The sequence below is a fragment of the Papio anubis genome, chromosome 1, assembly GCF_008728515.1.
Source record: "Papio anubis isolate 15944 chromosome 1, Panubis1.0, whole genome shotgun sequence".
Classification (NCBI taxonomy): Eukaryota; Metazoa; Chordata; class Mammalia; order Primates; family Cercopithecidae; genus Papio; species Papio anubis.
In genome coordinates, this window is record NC_044976.1 from 133,392,873 (window position 1) to 133,413,388 (window position 20,516).

At 53.7% G+C, this 20,516-nt stretch overlaps 1 protein-coding gene across 2 annotated transcripts; it reads left to right on the forward strand.

Annotated features, from left to right (window-relative positions):
- TRIM11 (tripartite motif containing 11) lies at positions 1-13,689 on the forward strand. 2 transcript variants are annotated; one of them, XM_003892997.5, is made up of 7 exons: positions 1-110; positions 361-1,223; positions 5,223-5,318; positions 6,210-6,440; positions 10,285-10,307; positions 10,397-10,497; positions 12,113-13,689. In XM_003892997.5, the coding sequence occupies exons 2-7, from the start codon at positions 816-818 to the stop codon at positions 12,658-12,660; spliced, it is 1,407 nt and encodes a 468-aa protein (XP_003893046.1). In that variant the 5' UTR covers positions 1-110; positions 361-815; the 3' UTR covers positions 12,661-13,689. The 2 variants fall into 2 exon arrangements, with proteins under 2 accessions (XP_003893046.1, XP_021782056.1); XM_021926364.2 differs by having other exon boundaries at positions 6,213-6,440.
- The last annotated feature ends 6,827 nt before the right edge of the window (positions 13,690-20,516 follow it).

Genomic DNA, 20,516 nt, shown 5'->3' on the forward strand with positions numbered 1-20,516 from the left:
TCCCCCAACTCCAATCATTCTGACCTTGGCCTGCCAAGGCTGTGAGGGCTGGGCCTTCCGAGGATACCCGCCCTAGGAAGCACGGGCTGAGGGCTGAGGACGCACTAGGGGTATGGCGAGGGGCTCCAATGCCCCAGGCTGCGGGCTCCCTTAGTCCTTGCAGTTGCTTCCGTGTGCCCCGCCCTGAGCCCCCATCCTTCCTAGCTCCGCCCCCTGCCCCATCTCTCCCGGATAGCCCATTCTGTGTGCCCTATCCCTTCTCCTTGCCCCGCCCCCTGCTCCATCCCTCCCCTGCGCCCCGCCCCCTGCCCCTATCCGCCCCCTGTCCCCATCCCTCCCCTGCGCCTCATTCCTCCTCAGGGCACGGGTAAAGACCTCGCCACAGGAACCGGAGCGGTGGGGACGCCAAGTCAGCAAGTGAACGCTCTCCAATTCCATCCCGCCTGCGGGCCGCGTGACGAGCAGCGGCCAATCGGAGGCAAAAGCGGGTTGTTCCAAAAAAAAAAAAAAAAAAAACCCCACCCAGTCGCTTCCTGCTTCCGCCTCGGCTCCTCTTCCTGCCGGCATCCGGGATCCCTACGTCCCGCGTCCCCCGAGCACCGGGAGCTTACGCGCCCAGCGCTACCGAAATCCGGAGTCCTGCGCCCTGGAGTCCCTGTGCCCCGGAGCCCGAGCACCCGGGAGTCCCAAGCCTCGCGTCCCGGAGTGCCCGCGCCTGCGCCACCGCACCCGGATACCCCGCGTCTCCGCGAGCTCCCGAGTCTCCCCGCCGCCGCCCCACGGACAGTACCGCCTTCCTCCACTCGGTCCGCACCATGGCCGCCCCCGACCTGTCCACCAACCTCCAGGAGGAGGCCACCTGCGCCATCTGCCTCGACTACTTCACGGATCCGGTGATGACCGACTGCGGCCACAACTTCTGCCGCGAGTGCATCCGGCGCTGCTGGGGCCAGCCCGAGGGCCCGTACGCGTGTCCCGAGTGCCGCGAGCTGTCCCCGCAGAGGAACCTGCGGCCCAACCGCCCGCTTGCCAAGATGGCCGAGATGGCGCGGCGCCTGCACCCGCCGTCGCCGGTCCCGCAAGGCGTGTGTCCCGCGCACCGCGAGCCACTGGCCGCCTTCTGTGGGGACGAGCTGCGCCTCCTGTGCGCGGCCTGCGAGCGGTCAGGGGAGCACTGGGCGCATCGCGTGCGGCCGCTGCAGGATGCGGCCGAAGACCTCAAGGTGCGCCTGGGCGGGGGTGGCGCGCAGGAGCATCGGGGGGAGCCGGGGACTGGGGAGGCCTGGGCGGGTGGGAGGTTTCGGGACTGCTCCGGGCGTAATCTGTCTCTGTCTAGGGCGGGGAGCTCAGGATGCAGCCTGCCCTGGGCCGGTGAGGAGGGTATCGCGCAAGGCAGCTGTGGGGGCCCATGACAGCCTGTCTCAAGCAGGCCCCGTGAGGCTGGAGCCATGGCCGCCAATGAGACCCTGCTCTCGGGGGTGAGGGGCGTACCTCCCATAGATAGAGGCTAAGAGAGGAAGGTGGAAGGTGGTGGAGTGGGGGCAAGGAAAATGTGGCCATACACTGGCCAGAAAGGAGCCGGGATCAGAGGAAAGTGGGAGAACCTCAGAGGTGGACGATCCTAGATGGACTCCTTGCAGGGACTGTGTTATCAGGTCAGTACTTAAGTCCTGGGAAAGCCCCAGACTGAGCAGGATGAGGGGACACAGTCGTTTCCTCTCTAACCTCCCCTCCAGGGCTGCCCTGCATTTCGGGGTGGGGTACTGGGAGCCATCTCTGCCATCTGAGATGCCAGGGCTCAGCCCGCCTCTTCTTCCCTTATTTTGCTGCTTAAAACCCAAACAAACCCCAAGCTGAAGGGCCTGGGGCACACGTTCTCCTGGCCTGCACTCCCTCCCGCGGTACTTTCCTGGCTGACCTGCTGCGGGTGTGCTCCTGGGAGCCCACGTGTGGGGTAGATGGCAGCATCTTTGGAGCTTTCTTGATTGCACTTTGTGTGTTGCACCATGGTCACTTGTGTGTGCCAGATTAGCAGTTAAGCCAGTGTTAGTACTGAGCTGGGTCTGTCCCTATCACAGAGAAAACTTCTGGGATACTAGAATAAATCTGAATCTGTCCCCTTCTGCTTTGGATTTTAGCAGAAAGGTGGTTTAAAGCCATATCCGCGGGCTTGTCCAAACACAGGTTCTTGTGGGTTTTCTTTTCGTTCTTTGCCCATGCAGGAATGTCTACACCTCAAACATGTTAGCCCAGCAGAATTACCCTTCTGACACCAATTATCCCAATGGGTGCGGAGAGTGCCCAGTAGCTCTGTAGAGTTGATCTGATATAGTTTCATGGGATAGCACTTAACCGTTTCTTTTGCAGGTGAAGAAAAAATTTCCCTCTACCCTGTTAGGTTCAGTGGCTGGGGGCTGCAAATTAAACTGGCACAAGACAAATTAACAGGAAAAAAAAATCATACAGTTTGATTAATATTTTAAGTTTTACATGCACAAGAACTTCATAGAAAAGTGTATTTCAGCAAAGGTTTGTAAATTGTGGAGAAGTGACTGGACACAGAAACGGGATTCGGCGTCTAGGACTGATAAATTGTGGGAAAGTGACTAGGAAATAGATGGGAAGAACTAACACAAGATAATGGTCATTGTAGTAAGGTCTGTTTAGGCAGAATCATCTCCCGGGATTAGAGTGCCCTCCTCTTCCTAGTGGAGGGAGGGTGCCTTTCTCATGGGGAATGAATACCCTACTTCTAGGCAGATAGGAGTACAGAGAGCTCTTCCTGCATCTGCTTTTACTCAGAATAATCCTTGTACCACAGCGGTATATTTGGGGATGACATATCCTGTTTCTCTTCACTGCCTTAGGGCCTATGCTATGTTAACCACAGGAAACTGGTTTTACCTGCCCCCATAGGCCTAGAAAGCTCAGTCCCACCTATGGGACTGTGTGTCCACTTGCCAGAGTTGGGGCCCGTTAGCTCTATGATAAGTTCACTCCTTGCCTGGCCCTGACATGGGGTCATGACAGGTGAACAAGCCCCAGGCTGGGTTGCCCCGAGGTGGTAAACAGGAAAGTCCCCGTAAGATCCAGTTCCAGGAAGCAGCATCATAGGAAAGAGAAGACGGCCCCCAGATCTCTCTGGGTTGTGTATCAGATGGCACTTGGGTGGGGAGGGGGTTTGCCACAGGAAGGAGGAGGCCAGGGAAGATCCCAGGCCTGCACCAAGCCCCAGCGTCCCAGTTCTGACTACACACAGGGTAAGAGGTTTCCGTTCTAATCTGTCCAGAGACGCAAAGATGCAGGTACCTGAAATGCAAGATCTTTGCCATGCTGAGTACCTTGTGCTGCTTTACAGCCCATTCCATCTGAACAAATGCTGTTTGTAACTTTAGTGTTGAAAACTGAAAATGTTGGCTAGGTGTGGTGGCTCACGCCTATAATCCCAGCAATTTGGGAGGCCGAGGTGGGTGGATCACTTGAGGTCAGGAGTTTGAGACCACGCTGGCCAACATGGCAAAATCCATCTCTAAAAAAAATACAAAAATTAGCTGGGTGTGGTGGCGGGCACCTGTAATCCCAGCTACTCAGGAGGCTGAGGCAGAAGAATCACTTCAACGCAGGAGGCAGAGGTTGCAGTGAGCCGAGATAGTGCCACTGCACTCCAGCTTGGGGGACAGAGCAAGACTCCATCTCAAAAACAAAAACAAAAACTGAAAATGTCACATAGGGACTGAGGCATTGAGGGAGAAGTTGAGAGGCACTGGGCCAAGTGTTTGAGGTAGGGTTGGGGGTCACAGGGGCCAGGCGTGAGTTTTCTGGAACAGGCCGGTAGCAGTGAAGAGAGAGGCGGGGGGACAGGGACCCCCATTTGGGGTTCTTGTAGCTCACATGAGAGCTAAGCCTAGGCAGAGACAATAAAGCAGTTGGACATGTCCTTAGTGCTCCGGAGGTGCCAAGCAGTATTCTCGAAACGCGAGGCTAGGTGGTGAACCAAAGTGAGCACCTGGAGCCAGGCAGCTGGGCCCATGTCCTGGCTCTGCTACCTGGGCAGACTTGTGGATCCTCCCAGCACCTCCATCCTTCCAGAGCATGGATAGAGAGAGATGAGAGCCATGACTTGGGGTGACCGAGAAGCAAAGAGGTGTGGCCAGCACAGGGCCTGTTGCTGATAAGGGTGTCAGATGGGGTGGAAGTGAGCAGACCCTTCGCGAAGTGGGTTCAGGGCACCCCAAGCACACACAGTACAGCGAGCTTGCGTATAGGATTCTCACTGCTTCCTGGTATGCACCTCATGAGGAACCGTGGGAATGAGAATTAAGGACCAAGAAAGCAGAATGCAAGTGTACCCGTCCTGGGGCTTATTACAGTGATAGCTGATGAAGCTGAAAATGCACAAGATTCCAGGTGGCTTAGAGAAAAGATGGGGTGGGCAGCCAGGCATCTCTATCCCTGCTGACTGTCCTACCAAAACACCATGGCTTGCACATGGCAGATGTATACTACTCATAGCTCTGGAGGCTAGAAGTCTAAGATCAAGCCCTGGCAGATTTGGTGTCTGGTGAGGGCGCTTCCTGGTTCACAGACAATGCCCCCTCACTATGTCTTCACATGGTGAACGGGGCGAGAGTTCCTTTATAACACTAATCCCATCATGGTGGCATTGCCCTCCTGACCTAGTCACCTCCCAAAACCCCTGTCTCCTAGTATCATCACCCTGGGAGTTGGGATTTCAACCTATGAAATTATGGGGACATGGGGCAGAATTTTTGGACCCCAGCATAGGCTTAGCCCAAGGCCCTTATGTGAGCTGGTAGGTGAGAAGGGAGAGGAGGGGGAGACACTGGCTTGGGAACAGGAGAGCTCGACACCTTCAGAGCCAGCTTGGGGACAGATGGAGTGGGCAGCCAGAACCCTTGAGGTAGCTTTGCAAAGGGGGGGTGAGGCCTGGGGTAGGGTAGCAAGGTCAAGGTCTAGAAACACATCTCATATGAGAAAAAGGAAAGAATGTGGCTGGGGCTGTCAGCCTCTGGCAAGAGGCTGCCCACCTACCATGAGGGCTCACGCTCATTGGAGGGCATTGAGTTCCCTCATTCACCAGGCAGATTTCAGTTTGTCCCCATTGTCTCTGAGGAGCAACTCAGGACAGTGTGTCAGGTGCAAAAGGGCAAGCTTCTGTGACAGGACCGATGTCTCATGGCCCTGCCTGGCCTCTCCCACAGGCAAAGCTGGAGAAGTCACTGGAGCATCTCCGGAAGCAGATGCAGGATGCGTTGCTCTTCCAAGCCCAGGCGGATGAGACCTGCGTCTTGTGGCAGGCAGGTGCTGGGGCTTCCACGATTCTGGGTGGCAGGGCAGGGGGTGAAGGTCCTGTATAGGAGACCCCAGGGGGCAATGCTGGCCAGGCACACTTGCCCTTGGTGCCCCAGGACCAGTCACTGCTTCAGCCTTCAGCCTGGCCCCACTGAGCCCACTGAAGGGCTGGTCCTTCCCCATGTGCACCTGTCCTGCCAGGTCGCGGGCGTGGGCTCCCATACCGCAAGGGCCCCATCCTAGGGTCCCAGCATGCTTGGGTGGCAACTCTCAGGTGGATTTAGGGTCTGGGCCCTGGAGATGAATTTGCAGGTTTTGAGGGACTAGGTCATAGATGTGGGATTCAGCCATCCTGAGGAGTAGATTTGGGATCTCTCCAGTTCTGGGGTAGATTTGGGGTCTACCCAAATCACCTAGGAGGCCCTAGGTGGTGGATTTGGGATCTGGGCAGCCCCAGGGGAGAATTTGGAGGTCAGGAGGGACCTGGGTGGTAGATTTGGGGTCCAGCTGGCCCCAGCTGGTAGATGCAGGGTTCTACCAAGCCAATGGGTGGATTTGGAAGTTGGGGAGGGACTAGGTAGTGGATTTGGGATCTAGCCGGCCCTGGGGTTTAGATTTGGGGTCTAGCTAATCCTGCGTGGTAGAATGGGATTTGGCTATCCCTGAGTGGTGGATTTGGGGTTTAGGAGGTGCCACAGGTGGGTTTGGGGTCTGGCCAGCACCAGGTGGTAGGTTTGGGATCCTGCCACACCTGGGGCTGTGCTTGGGGTTTAGCAGGCCCCGGGGGGGAGGTTGGGTATGGCCCGGCCTTGGGGTGGGCTTGGGGTCTGACCAGACTTGGGGTCCAGCTGGGCCTAGAGTCTGGCTTCAGCTATCCTTCTCCCTGGGCACCACAGAAGATGGTGGAGAGCCAGCGGCAGAACGTGCTGGGTGAGTTCGAACGTCTTCGCCGTTTGCTGGCAGAGGAGGAGCAGCAGCTGCTGCAGAGGCTGGAGGAGGAGGAGCTGGAGGTGCTGCCCCGGCTGCGGGAGGGTGCAGCCCGCCTAGGCCAGCAGACCGCCCACCTAGCTGAGCTCATCGCCGAGCTCGAGGGCCGCTGCCAGCTGCCTGCGCTGGGGCTGCTTCAGGTGAGCTGGATGGGGAGCAACCTGTGCTGGGGCTGCTGCAGGTGAGCTGGGCGGGGAGCAGCCATGGTGGCCACACGGGCATGGCCTGACCACACTGGGGGAGGGAGAACCAGAAAGTGCAAGAAGCAGGGGCAGAGGTTGTCTGGGCTAAGAGGTTAATGGCATGGCTGGATGTGCCCGGCTCTTGCCTGTGAAACGCTGAGTCAGCAGCAGGACAGATGTCCCACCCGTCCTACCCCCAAAATCCATGTGCTGAAAAAGGGAAGATTGATTGTCCTCTGTAGATGTAAACAGGTGGTGTTTCTTAAGTGCTTATGTAAGGTTACTCCATCTCGGCCTGACTGATGCTGCTGCTCCCTGTAGGCACAGCACAGTGGGCGTGTGCTTGCCGGGACCACCTTGGGCCTCCCATAGAACTCCCGCCATGGTGTCCCCAGCAGGAAGTCCTCTCCCTTCACTCTGTCTTCGCCCCGCTGGCACACCCCCTGCATATCCATTATCAGGGGTGGTGTCTCCTCCTCCTCTGCTTCTGGGAGAGTCTTTCCCCATGTGTGGGCTCCACTACCTCAGCCGGCTCCCTGGGCCTGGGCTTTCCTTGGTGTGCCCCCAAATCAGAACCAGTGGATGCCCTGGCCTCTGGCCTGGCGGCGGGTCAGGCAGCCTGGAGTTAGCTCTCCCCCTTCGGCAAGCGTGCACTGATGAGGACTGACGGCACTCCCATGCTGAGATGACAGCTGGGAGTGTCTGCTGTCATCTTCCCGTGGGGTTCAGCTGGACGTTTGTCCCACAAAATGGAAAACGTGTTCCATGCCCAGCATGGTGTAGACCCAAGGGGCCCCAAGATTCAGAGGGAAACAGGCCCCTAGGCAGTTCTGGCTCCCACAGAAGAGAGAAGTCTTGTGTGAGTGAATTCGGCCACTGGTGGGGCAGGGCTGCCAGACTCAGGTGGAGCCTACAATGCTGCTGATGTGGCTGGGCAGCTTTGCACAGGGGATGACCTGCTGCTGGCCTCTGGAGCCCAGCAGAACATCAGTCCAGGCACCAACTCCTGGTTTCGTTTGTCATTTCTATCGTAAGCTTTTTTCTGTATATATATATATTTAAATTATTTTTGTAGATTTAAGGGGTACAAGTGTAGTCAGAGTGTAGCCATCCCCGTATGGTGCACATTGTACCCAGTAGGTAGTTTCCCTCACCTCCCACCTCCTACCTCTGAGTCTGTAGCATCCGCCCCTCCACTCTGTGTGCTGCGTGCACCAGCTTGTACATCAACTGGCTTTGAGCCTGGGAAGCGGGAAGGACACTCAGCTAGCGTCTGTAGGAAGACTGAGGAATAAGGAGAGGGTCCTGTGGTCAGAAAATTGTGGGGTGGGGAGTTACCCAGGAGACTGAGGAGGAGCCCTCAGGGAGGGCAGACAGGACAGGTGTTGGAGAAGCCAGGAAGGGTTTAGAAGGAAGGTGAGTTGACCTGGAAATGGGGACCCATAGGGTCTGTGTGAAGATGCGATTTGGGCTTTTGGCTGAGACGTTGTGACATGTGGGTGGGTGGGTGTTGGGTCTCATACGCCCACCTGCATTCACCCTGCTGAGTGGCCCACCTGTCCATGCCTTGACCAAGCTCCCTGCCCAGGTTTGGCCTGGCTGCAAGGCTTCAGGGAGGTCCCTCCTGCCCCCCAAACCTGCCAGCACAGAGCTGGCCTGGTCTGCATGCTGTGGGGGTCTGCCCACATGGGGGTTGCAGGAGAGCAGCCCCAGCAACTGTGTGTTGGTGTGAGCTGTGTGCTGATTTGAGAGGGAGAGGTGGGGGTGGCTTTGCACCCTTGGCCCCCAGTTGGGTTGGGGGACCCAACCCGGGTTCCCAGTACCCAGGCCGAATGGACAGAGATTGCACAGTGGAGGTAAGGGCTTGAATGACTCCCAGGAATCTACCCACTGGGGCTCCTGGCTGCTGTGGACTCTGGGGTCCTGGCTGCTGTGGACTCTGGGGTCCTGGCTGCCCCCTTCAGCAGGCCCTGCTTGTAGCCGCAGAGTGATTTTGTTCAAGTCAGTGCTGCGCCTGGAGGGCCCATGTTCTGTGCAGAGACCAAACCCCCTCGTCGAGGCCAAGGTTCTCCTCCACCCCCAAGCCCTTCTCCTGCTGCCCCTGCACCCGGCCTTGTGACAGCCACCACCTGTCTCCAAATGACACCAGGGGTGGGCCACCCACCCCAGGTAGAATAACCAAGGTGGAGCTGCTCCTAGCTGCCTTGCTCACACCAGCACCATCTGCCCTTGCCCTGTGCACACCCCTCCCTCATCCTGCACACTTCCCCTCTGTCTACCAACAAATTCCTCTTGGGCTCCAGAACCCTACCAATAGTCTCCTCTTTATTTATTTATGAATTATTTATTGAGACAGGGTCTCACTCTGTCACCCAGGCTGGGGTACAGTGATGTGATTATGACTTACTGCAGTCTCGATGTTCTGGGCTCAAGCAATCCTCCCACCTCAGCCTCCTGAGTAGATGGGACAGTAGACACATACCACCAAGCCCAGCTAATTTTTAAAAATTTTTTTTAGAGATGGGATCTTGCTATCTTGCTATGGCTGGTCTTGAACTTCTGGACTCAAGTGATCCACCTGCCTTGGCCTCCCAAAGTGCTGGCTTCCTTTTTAAAAATTTTTTGGGGCCTTGAGTGTGTTGTTGTCCCCCTAGACAGAATTAACTACCTGTATATGTGGAAATCTTTCTTTGCCATTTCTCCTACATGCAGGGAAACCCTTGTCTGGGATTATGTCTTACTGACCTCTGCATCCTGGCCTGGTAGCTGGTACCACGTGTGTTAGAATGAACATGGTGTGGGTCATCTATTTGACAGTGTGGGTTAAATCCCCGCAGTGAACTGAAGGCTGCTTTAAGAGATACAAGACCATGCCTCCTAGGAGCTGATGTTCCAATACTTGGGTGTTTCACGCCAGCCCGGGCTGCCACATTGAGTACCACCTGCCAGGAGGCTTCCCCCGCAGAGACTGATTGTCTCCTAGTCCTGCACACTGAAAGACTGAGGTCAAAGCTGGTTCCCCCTGAGGCCTCTCTCTTGGGCTTATAGATGCCTTTTCTTCCCTGTATCCTCACAGGGTCTCCCCTCTGTGGGTGTCTATGCCCTAGTCACCTCTTCTTATGAGACACAAGTTATGTTGGATTAAAGCCCACCCTCATGGCCTTATTTTACTATGATTTCCTCCTTAAAAGTCCTTTTTTCTAATAGTCAAGTTCTGAGGTCTTGAAGTTTCTGGCTTCAACATACGGGTTTGGTGGGATAGACACAATTCGGGCCCTAACACGGAGTCAGATGCTGTCATGTATCAGGGAGTGACACAGGAAGAAGGCACACCCAGGTGTAGGGCTGAGCAGGGAGCCCGCAGGGCAGGCGGAGCTGGGAGAGGGAGCAGTGGGACTGCAGGGTTGGGCTCCGGCTGGGGTGAAGGCGCCCCTACACTGAAGGCTGGGATGCTTGCCTGTCCTGTCCTTGGCACCCAGGGGTGCCCACTTGGGGCTCTGGGGGAGTGAGCTGACAGCCAGATGCCCTACATCCAAGTGTTAGGCAGAAGTGGGTCTCAGTCCGCAGGACTGGACTGCACCCCATTGGTGATGCCTCCTGGCACATATGCTGGAGCCTCTGTCCAGCATTCCTGTCTGTGAGCCTTGCTGCGGGTGGTTTATGGCCCCCTGTGTGTGTTTTTGCTGCCTGAGGCTCAAATGTAGGAGAGGGGGATGGGGTGAGGCTCCAGGGGCTGGGTGGGGACTCCGGGAGCAGGCGATGATCACTGACATGGAGTGTGCTGTTTCTCCTCCCCACATAGGACATCAAGGACGCCCTGCGCAGGTACGAGCCCAGCCTTTCCTGGAGGGGGTGGGAGTGAGGTGGGACCCAACTATTGGCCATGGCGATGACATCTGGGTTGTCCCCTCTAGGGTCCAGGATGTGAAGCTGCAGCCCCCAGAAGTTGTGCCCATGGAGCTGAGGACTGTGTGTAGGGTCCCGGGACTGGTGGAGACACTGCGGAGGTTTCGAGGTGGGTGTGGAGGCCCTAGGTGGGGAGATGACTCCAGGAGGGTACCCGCCAAGGACCTGGGCAGTTAGCCATGTGTTCTGTGCCCCTCCACTGCCAGCTCCAAACTCACAGTGTCATGGTGGTGGGTTGTTGGGAAAATGTCCTCTGCTCATACTTCTGACATCACTTTTGTGGGTATTTTCACACCAAACAATTCTTCACCGTTTGGAAATGAATTGGGTATCAAAGAATTCCATTCAGCATTGAATGGAACTCACTTCAGATGCCAGTCACAACTTCCAGGGGCTGCCCATACTTCTGTTCCCTCAGCCCTTCTGCAGATGTGAGCATTCGCTAGCACAGTCCACGGAACTCAGGAGAGCATTTCACTTACTGTCATTGGTTTGTTGTGAAGGATACCACTCTAGAAGAGCCAAATGGAAGAGACACATGGACAAAGCCTGGGAAAGAGCACAGAGCTTCCCCGCTCTCCCTGGGTGCACCCTCCCAGCACCCCAGTGTGTTCACCAACCTGGAAACTCCCCGAGTCCCAAGAACTGTTTAGGTGTCTTTGTGGAGGTTCCAGTTATCATTGATAAAATCATTGGTCATTAGTGATGGGGCTCAACCTCAGACCCCTTTCCCCTTCCTGAGATCAGGGGCTGGGGCTGAGCATTCCCACCCTCTACTGACAGGATTGGTCTTTCTGGTGGCTGACCCTATGCTGGGCTCTCTCAGGTCCCTACCTCAGCCACTGCAGTGGCATCAACTAAGGTGTGTTGGAAAGGGGCGTCTTATGATAACACTAGATGCTCCTATCACTCAGGATATTCCCAGGGTTCTATGAGCTCTGCCAGGAACTGGGGACAAAACCCAAATCTGATTCTTGTATCACAGTCACCCAAAGGAAGTACTGTCCTCAGCCCTTGCTAGCAGGTCAGGAGCCTGTTGTGTAGGAACTGTGTGCAGGCCTCCAGAGGAGGATAGATCTGAAATCTGGGAGTGGTCAGGGTTGGGACAGCTGCACTTATTCACATCCTTCATTTGGGGATTGAAAGAAAAAACGGGCTGGATGCATTGGCTTACCTCTGTAATCCCAGCGATTTGAGAGGCTCAGGTGGGAGGATTGCTTGAGGCCAGCAGTTCAACACCAGCCCAGGAAACATAGCAAGAGTCCCATCTCTACAAATAAAAAACAAAAACATTAGCCAGCCATGGTGGCACATGCCTGTAATCCCAGCAGCTTGGGAGGCTGAGGCAGGAGGATCATTTGAGCCCAGGAGATCAAGGCTGCAGTGAGCCATGATCGCACCACTGCACTGCAGCCTGGAGACCCTGCCTCTTTAGAAAACAAACAAAAAAGAAAGCAACCAAGATTCTCTCTTGATTTCTGAAGGCAAAACATGGACCAATTTCTAGGATATTGTAAGTTGCGATTGGACGTGGCTAGGTGGGGAGGGAGGGGATGTCCACTTGGAGACAGTTACTCCAGGAGGTCGTGAGGCTGCAGGACCCCGGGGCAGACAGCCAGGCCGTCCGACTGGGAGGATCATCATACCCACATGCCCAGGACATGGGCAGGTGGCCCCAGCTTGTCTGTGTCTGTGCCTGGGTGACCTTGGGCCTCTCTCTCCAGGGGATGTGACCTTGGACCCGGATACCGCCAACCCTGAGTTGATCCTGTCTGAAGACAGGCGGAGCGTGCAGCGGGGGGACCTGCGGCAGGCCCTGCCAGACAGCCCGGAGCGCTTTGACCCCGGCCCCTGCGTGCTGGGCCAGGAGCGTTTCACCTCAGGCCGCCACTACTGGGAGGTGGAGGTTGGGGACCGCACCAGCTGGGCCCTGGGGGTATGCAGGGAGAATGTGAACAGGAAGGAGAAGGGCGAACTGTCCGCGGGCAACGGCTTCTGGATCCTGGTCTTCCTGGGGAGCTATTACAATTCCTCTGAACGGGCCTTGGCTCCACTCCGGGACCCACCCAGGCGTGTGGGGATCTTTCTGGACTACGAGGCCAGACATCTCTCGTTCTACAGCGCCACCGATGGGTCGCTGCTATTCATCTTCCCTGAGATCCCCTTCTCCGGGACGCTGCGGCCCCTCTTCTCGCCCCTGTCTAGCAGCCCAACCCCGATGACTATCTGCCGGCCGAAAGGTGGGTCCGGGGACACCCTGGCTCCCCAGTGACTCGGGCCTTCCTGGAGGAGTCCTGTTGCCTCTCCTGCCCCTCCAGGCCACTGAGTGTTTTGTCCACTTGGAGGACCTGGGAGGAGGGAGTGTGTCCTTTGAGCAAGAGGAGGAACTCCTAGTGCCTTTCTGAGCCTGCGTGGGAGAAGCCCAATTCTAGCACCCCAGGAAACTGCAAGAGGGTATGGGGCAGGCTCTGTCCTCCTTGGGAGACCCCTCCAGCCACCGGGTGCTGCTTAATGCCAACAGCCCTTACCAAAGCTGGGAGCCCCATCGCCCCAGCGGCTCTGACCTGTGGTTCCAGAAGCCAAGAAAGCTCCACTGGGGCTTGCAGAATCCAGGGTCTGCCTAAGCTGCACAGTTCCTGCAGCTTTGCCAGCCCCCCAAAACTACTGTGCACCCCACCTCTGAAGATGCTGGGGGAGGCAGCCAGGATGGGAGCCAGCCCCATGCCTGTCTGTGACCCCACAGTGGGTGAGAGCCCGTCACAGTCCAGGGTGTGGCCGCTCTGGAAGAATTAGGAGGCAGACGTCATAAGAGTCTTCAGATGATGGGAGGGACCAGTGAGGACAGGAACCAAGAGTAGATGTCCCAGAATAAAGAGGCTTCTGGGAGGTGCCCGGGTACAGATGTCTGTTCAGCAGGTGTGTGGGCCTAGAGGAGACAGCACAGCCCAGAAATGTCTTCTGCAGGCCCACGTTGTGACTTGAAGCTTTCATGGGCATGTTGCCATTGGGTTTTGCCCTTGCAAAGACTTCCTAGGTCTCCAATGGCCCCTCTGGACCCAGGGTCCCAGCTGCTGCTTGGGGATGTGCACTGCTGGCCACCAGCCTTGCAGTCTCCCTACCCTGGGGAGGAGCAGTGGCTGCCCAGAGCCCAGGGCATATAGCAGAAGACGCGAGTTGATTTTTGTGTTGGGTTTGGGGTTTCTTTGTCCTCAAGGTACTGTTCTGCTTCTCTTTACCCCTCTGCTTTATTTATTGTAAGCATTCCCACATTAAATAAACTTTGGCTGTTGTCTACAAGTCATCCTGCTGGTGCCTGCTTAGTCCAGGGACAATAGCGGGTGCCCCACTGTGCCCAGCAGAGGGCAGAGCCCCAGGGAGTCTGTTGATGGGGCAGGCAGGAAGCTCAGGCAGAGTAGGGGCTGGGACGGGCAGCCACTTCCCACACCCAGGCACAGATGGGTGCTCTGCTTTCTTTGCTCAGTATATATGTTCCTTATGTGGAGCTATTGCAGGAATGTTTTTTTGAGCTATCCTGGTAAATGTTAACTGTGTTCCATTGTGCTTAATGAGTACAGTCTCCTGAATATCATTTATTCAGTCAGTCTCCCATTCTTGTATTTTTTTTTGGCAGGGGCCTGGGGGGGGCATTATGTAATACCATGTTGAACAAGATCAGCAGTTTCATTCGGCTGCAACGAAGAGAAGTCTGAGTGGAACCCAGGAGTCTGGGCGTTTCTCTGTGTTGGGGTGGAGTTTTTGTTTGTTGTTTTTTGAGACAGGGTCACGCAGGCTGGAGTGCAGTGGTGCAACCACGGCTCACTCACTGCAGCCTCGACCTCCCAGGCTCAGGTGATCCTCACACCTCAGCCTTTCAGGTAGCTGGGACTACAGGCGCACACTACAGATGGGGCCATGCTCAGCTAATTTTTGTAAAGATGGGGTTTTGCCATGTTATGCAAGCTGGTATTGAACTCCTGGGCTCAAGAGATCCTCCTGCCTCAGACTGCCAAGTAGCTGGGACCACAGGCGTACACCACCACACCCAGCTAATTTTTTTTTTTTTTTTTGGAGAGGTGGGAATCTCACTATTGCCCAGGCTAGTCTCAAACTCCTGGGCTCAAGCGATCTACCCGCCTTGGCCTCCAAAGTGCTGGGATTTCAGGCTGAGCCACCAGGCCTGATGGGATGAGTATTGCCATAGCCTGTTTCCGGGTGGCTGTGTCCAGGGCTTCCCTCCAATTGAAGACTCCAGCTGCTACATTTGTGCCTCCTGGAGTGAGGCAGCTGCCTCAAAATTGCTGATCTTGTTCAATGTGGTATTGTATAATGCCACCCATCCCCCTACCAAAAAAAAGACAAGAGTGGGAGAATGACTAAATAAATGATCTTCAGGAGACTGTAATGAAGCACAGTGGAACACAGGAAACATTTACCAGGTTATCTCAAAAAAAAAAAAAAACAATTCCTTCAGCAGCTCCACATAAGGACCACACACCTCAGCAAAGAAAGCGAAGAGCCCCTCTGGCTGGTGGTAACAGCCGGGGGCAGCCTTGTGGGTGAGACCACAGGGTGCACCCAGGATAGTTCTGGCCATAGCTTTGAAATAAAGCTGCACACTCCATAAGAGAAGGGCAGACTTCATGACTTATCTTTCCAGATGTCCCCCAGCTGACTGCTGGGGCCCTGTGGGTGTCACCCATGCTTCCAGGCAGTGGAGAGATGATGGAACATGCAGGACCCTGAGCAGGGAGCTGGTCTCTCAGAAGGGGTGACAGTGAACGGCCTGAACAACTGTGTCCTGCACTATCAGGGAGCCCCACTGTGTACAGCTTGCAGTTGACCAAATATTTAGGTTCCCCCAAATTCATACGTTGAAATCCTCACCGCAAGTTCATGTTATGAGGAGATAGGGCTTTGGGGATGTAATTAGTTCATGAAGGTGATGCCCTCATGAATGAGATTAGGCCCTCTGCAATGGGACCAGCTCTGGGGGTCTGCACAGTACATCGCCAATGCACCATCAAGCATGGTCCAAAGACAGGGTCATTGTGCAGGCCACCCATTGCATGTTATCCACACCTGCCGTGCCCACCTAACAGTAACTGGCCACCCTCGGAGTGCCCACAATGTCCCGAAAGCTGCGGGACATTGTCATGCTGCGGGCTGCGTGCAGGGTGCCCAGCACCACCTGTACAGCACCCAACCATCCCGGTGCCCCCCACGCCCTCGAGCCCCCTGCACCCCAGTGCCCATCTTGCATGCTGCACCCTCCCCATCTCACCCTTGCCCACCACATGCTCCCCCTATGCGCCCAGTGTCCCCCCCACCCCGCACCTGTAGCCTCCCAGTGAGCTCAGACCCTCCAGGGCCCACGGGTCACCCGTGCGCCCTAGATCCCCTTATGCCCTGGGTGGCCACGAAGCCCAGTGCCTCCCATGTTAGCAGTGCCCGGAGCCTCTGGTCACCCCACACCCAGCCCCATGCACTCCAGGCACCCAGAGAAGCCCCGCACGCCCTGTTTGCTTCCACGCCCCCCACGTCCTGTCCCTTCCCAGGCGCCCTGTGTTCACTGGGGCAACCCTGCCATCTGGAGGAAGCAGTGCACAGCCACTCATGAGCCTGAGGCAGCCTCCCTGGTGCTGGTGTGGAGCTCTGTCCCTGCCATACCTTGGACCCCTGTGCTCTCCCTGCCCTACCCTGCCCTCTCCAGCCCAGAGTCACCTCTCCCAACCACTCTTGACTTTTTGTAACAACTTAATTGTGGTATAGTTTTCACACAGTAATATTCAGCTCTTTCAAGTGTACCATTAAAATGGTTTTTACTAAATCCACTGTCATCATGATTCAATTTTAGAACATTTTCATTACCTCAAAAAGATGTCTCTGGCCTATTTCTAGTTTCCTAATATAGCATATTTCATTACCTGCTTTCCCACCACTGAACCAGTGTTAGGTTCCTGGGGTAAATCCCACTTGGTCCTTTTACTGTCTTGTTCTATGCAGTTCGCTAATACTTAAAGATTTTTACACCTATACTCGTGAGGGATATTGCTCTGCAGTTTTCTAAAAGGACAGAGTCTCACTATGTTGCCCAGTGGTCTTGAACCCCCAGCCTCAAGCGATCCTCCCACGTGCCTCCCCAGTTGCTGGGACTACAGGCCTGAGCCACCCACTGGGCTGTGGTCCACAGTGTTTTTGTTGGTGCCTTTGTGTGGCTTTGGTACCAGGGTGATGATGGACTCCTGAGTTAGGAAGCATCCTCCCCCACTGTCCTGAAAGAGTTTGGAAGGGTCACTTTCTCCCTTTATTTAATGCTCTGTAATCTCCAGTGAAGCCATCTGATTCCAGCCTTTCCCTTGTAGGGGATTTTAAATTACTAGCTCAATTGCTTTAATTGTTTTGGGACTGCTCAGATAGTTCATTTATAATGTCAGTTTTGGTAACTTTTGTCTTTCTAGATATTTACTTATTTTCTCTTGGTCAGTAAAACTAACATTAGGTCACAAATGGATCTTTTTTTTTTTAAACAGTCTTGCTCTGTTGCCCAGGCTAGAGTGCAGTGCCACAATCTTGGCTCACTGCAACCTCTGCCTCCCGGGTTCAAGTGATTCTTCTTCCTCAGCCTCCCAAGTAGCTGGGACTACAGGCACGTGCCACCGTGCCTGGCTAATTTTTGGGTTTTTAGTAGAGACAGGATTTCTCCATATTGCCAGACTGGCCTCGAACTCCTGACCTCGTGATCCACCCACCTCGGCCTCCCAAAGTGCTGAGATTACAGGCGTGAGCCACCACACACGGCCACAACTTTTTATTTCATTTAATATTCTCTATTATGTTTCTATTTTTTATTTCAATAATTTCCACCTTCCTCTTTATTGTTTTCTTTCTTTTGCATGCTTTGGTTTAGTTTGCTCCTCTTTTTTTCTGAGATAGCATCTCATTCTGTCCCCAGGTTGGAGTGCAGTGGCATGATCTCAGCTCACTGCAAGTCTCAATCTGCGGTCACTGCAAGTCTCAATCTGCAGCGGGCTCAAGCAGCCTTCCCACCTCAGCCTCCTAAGTAGCTTGGCCTACAGGTGCGCACCACCATACCCAGCTAATTTTTAATTTTTTTTTTAGAGACAGGGTCTCTCTGTGTTGCCCAGGCTGGTCTCAAACTCCTGGACTCAAGTAATCCTCCCTCCTCGGCCTCCCGAAAATGTTGGCATTACAGGTGTGAGCCACTGTGCCCAGCCTCTTTTTTTTTTTTTTTTTTTTTTTTTTTTTGGAGACAGGATCTATTTCTGTTGCCCAGGCTGGAGTCTAGCAGCATGATCAAAGCTCACTGCAACTTCTATCTGCTAAGCTCAAGCAATCCTCCCACCTCAGCCTCCCAAAGCACATGAGCCACTGCACCCAGCCTTTTTCTGCTTTCTTAAAATTGAAGCTTAGGCTGGGCACGGTGGCTTATGCCTGTAATCCCAGCACTTTGGGAGGCTGAGACAAGTGGATCACGAGGTCAGGAGATTGAGACCATCGTGGCCAACATGGTGAAACCTGGTCTCTACTGAAATACAAAAAATTAGCCAGGTGTGGTGGCACGTGCCTGTAATCCCAGCTACCCGGGAGGCTGAGGCAGGGGAATCACTTGAACCCGGGAGGTGGAGATTGCAGTGAGCCGAGATCACGCCACTGCGCTCCAGCCTGGCGACAGAGGGACCCTCCGTATTAAAAAAAAAAAAAAAAAAAAAAATTGAAGCTTAGGTTATTGATTTCTGATCTTTCTTCTTTTCTATTTATTTATTTTTGAGATGGAGTCTCACTCTTGTTGCCCAGGTTGGAGTGCAGTGGCACAATCTGGGCTCACTGCAACCTCTGCCTTCCGGGTTCAAGTGAGTCTCCTTCCTCAGCCTCCTCAGTAGCTGGGATTACAGGTGTGCACCACCACACCCGGCTAATTTTTGTATTTTTAGTAGAGACAGGGTTTCACCATGTTGGCCAGGCAGGTCTCAAACCCCTGACCTCAAGTGATCCACCCACCTTGGCCTCCCAAAGTGTTGGTTACAGGTGTAAGCCGCCCAGCCTCCTCTTTTCTAATGCAGGAATTTATGGCTATACATTTCCCTTTAGGCACTACTTGAGCTGCATCCCATGACTTTCAGTATGTCATTTTCATTTTCATTTGGCCAAAATACTTCCTAATTGTGTTTGAGATTTCTTCTTTGACACACAGTTTATTTTAAAGTGCATTGTTTAATTTTCAAATATTTGTAAATTTTCCAAGTTTCCTTCTATTGTTGACTTTAATTAAACTCCATTTTGGTCAGAAAATGTTCTTTGTGTGGTGTCAGCTGAGACCGTTTTTATAGCCTGGCGGATTGCCAGTCCTGAGAAGCCTCCATGTGCATTGGGAAGAACATGCATTCTGCTGTTATCCATTGGAGGGTTCTGTTCTGTCCATGACTATACCCAGAGAGTTTAATTTATGGAGATGACTGAATGACAACAGGGAGAGCCTAATGTTATTAAAAGAAGAATTTATGGCCGGGCATTATGGCTCACACCTCTAATCCCAGCACTTTGGGAGGCTGAGGCAGGCAGATCACTTGAGATCAGGAGTTTGAGACCAGCCTGGCTAACATGGTGAAACCCTGTCTCTACTAAAAATACAAAAATTAGCCTGGCATGGTGGCACACACCTGTAATCTCAGCTACTCAGGAGGCAGGAGATCACTCGAACCTGGAAGGCAGAGGTTGCAGTGAGCCAAGATCGCACCATGCACTCTAGCCTAGGCGAAAGAGCAAGACTCCATCTCAAAAAGAAAAAAAAAAAAAAGAAAGAAAAATTTATCCCTTACGTTTCCCAAGAGAAGGAGCATGCCGGGACACCAGGGCCACACAAGGAAGCACCAGGGTCAGCCAGGGTATAAAGGAGCAGGGGCAAGCCTGGGCCAGAGCCTTTGATGGGATTTCTGTGGGAAAGACAAGGCAGGACAGGGTAACACTTAGGACTGGTGACTTTCTATAATTCTGGTGGGCTTTGGGCACAGAGAGTGTCCCTAGCTGCTGGGTGCCTGGCCCTAGGTTAATTTAGGAATATTGTCTTGTGCTGAGGGTTTGATAAAGGAGTTTGTTGGGATCTGGGCTCTGGATTGGTTAGTCTGGAGGTTAAAGGTATGGTTCTGGGCAAGACCCTTGGCTGTCTCTGAGAAATGGCCTGCCCTGGGAGGAGGAGGCTGTCTCTCCCCTGCCATCTAGGCCACATGTTCAGAGCAACAAGAATATGGAAAATAAAAATATATAGTGAATACAGTTGGCACTGTGATGACAGGTTGCCAAATAGACAAATCTAGAATCTTGGAACACACAGTTGTGGCCAGGCATGATGGCTCACACCTGTAATTCCAGAACTTTGGGAGGCCAAGGCAGGCAGATTGCTTGAGCCCAGGAGTTCGAGCCTAACCAATGTGGTGAAATCCCATCTCTACTAAATATAAAAAATTAGCCAGGCATGATGGCATATGCCTGTAATCCCAGCTACCAGGGAGGCTGAGGCAGGAGAATTGCTTGAACCCAGGAGGTGGAGGTTGCAGTGAGCCAAGATCATGCCACTGCACTCTAGCCTGGTCAACAAAAGCGAAACTCCGCCTCAAAAAAAAAGAAAAAAAGAAAAAAGAAAACATAGAACATTTATGGATGTCAGTTTTGCCCAACTGGCTGATAGTGGTTTGTAAGTCTTCTATATTCTTGCTCATTTTTTCTAGTTATTTTGTTCATTATTGAGGAAGTGCTATTGGAATCATTAACCATTATTGTTGAATTGTCCATTTTTCCCTTTAGTTCTGATAGCTTTTGCCTCATTGATTTTGAGACTCTGTTGTCAGGTGTGTGTATGTTTATAAGGCGATTCCAATCTTCCTAAATCTATTAATACTTGTTTTGTGGCCTAATAATGGCTTATCTTGAGAATGTTCCCTATGTGCTTGAGAAGAATGTGTCTTCTGCTGTTGTTAGATAGAATATTTGTATGTGTCTTTTAGATCCAATTGGTGTATAATATTGTTAAAGTTTTCTGTTTCCTTATTGATCTTCTGTCTGGTTGTTCTATTCATTATATAAAGTGGTGTACTGAAATCTCTTACTATTATT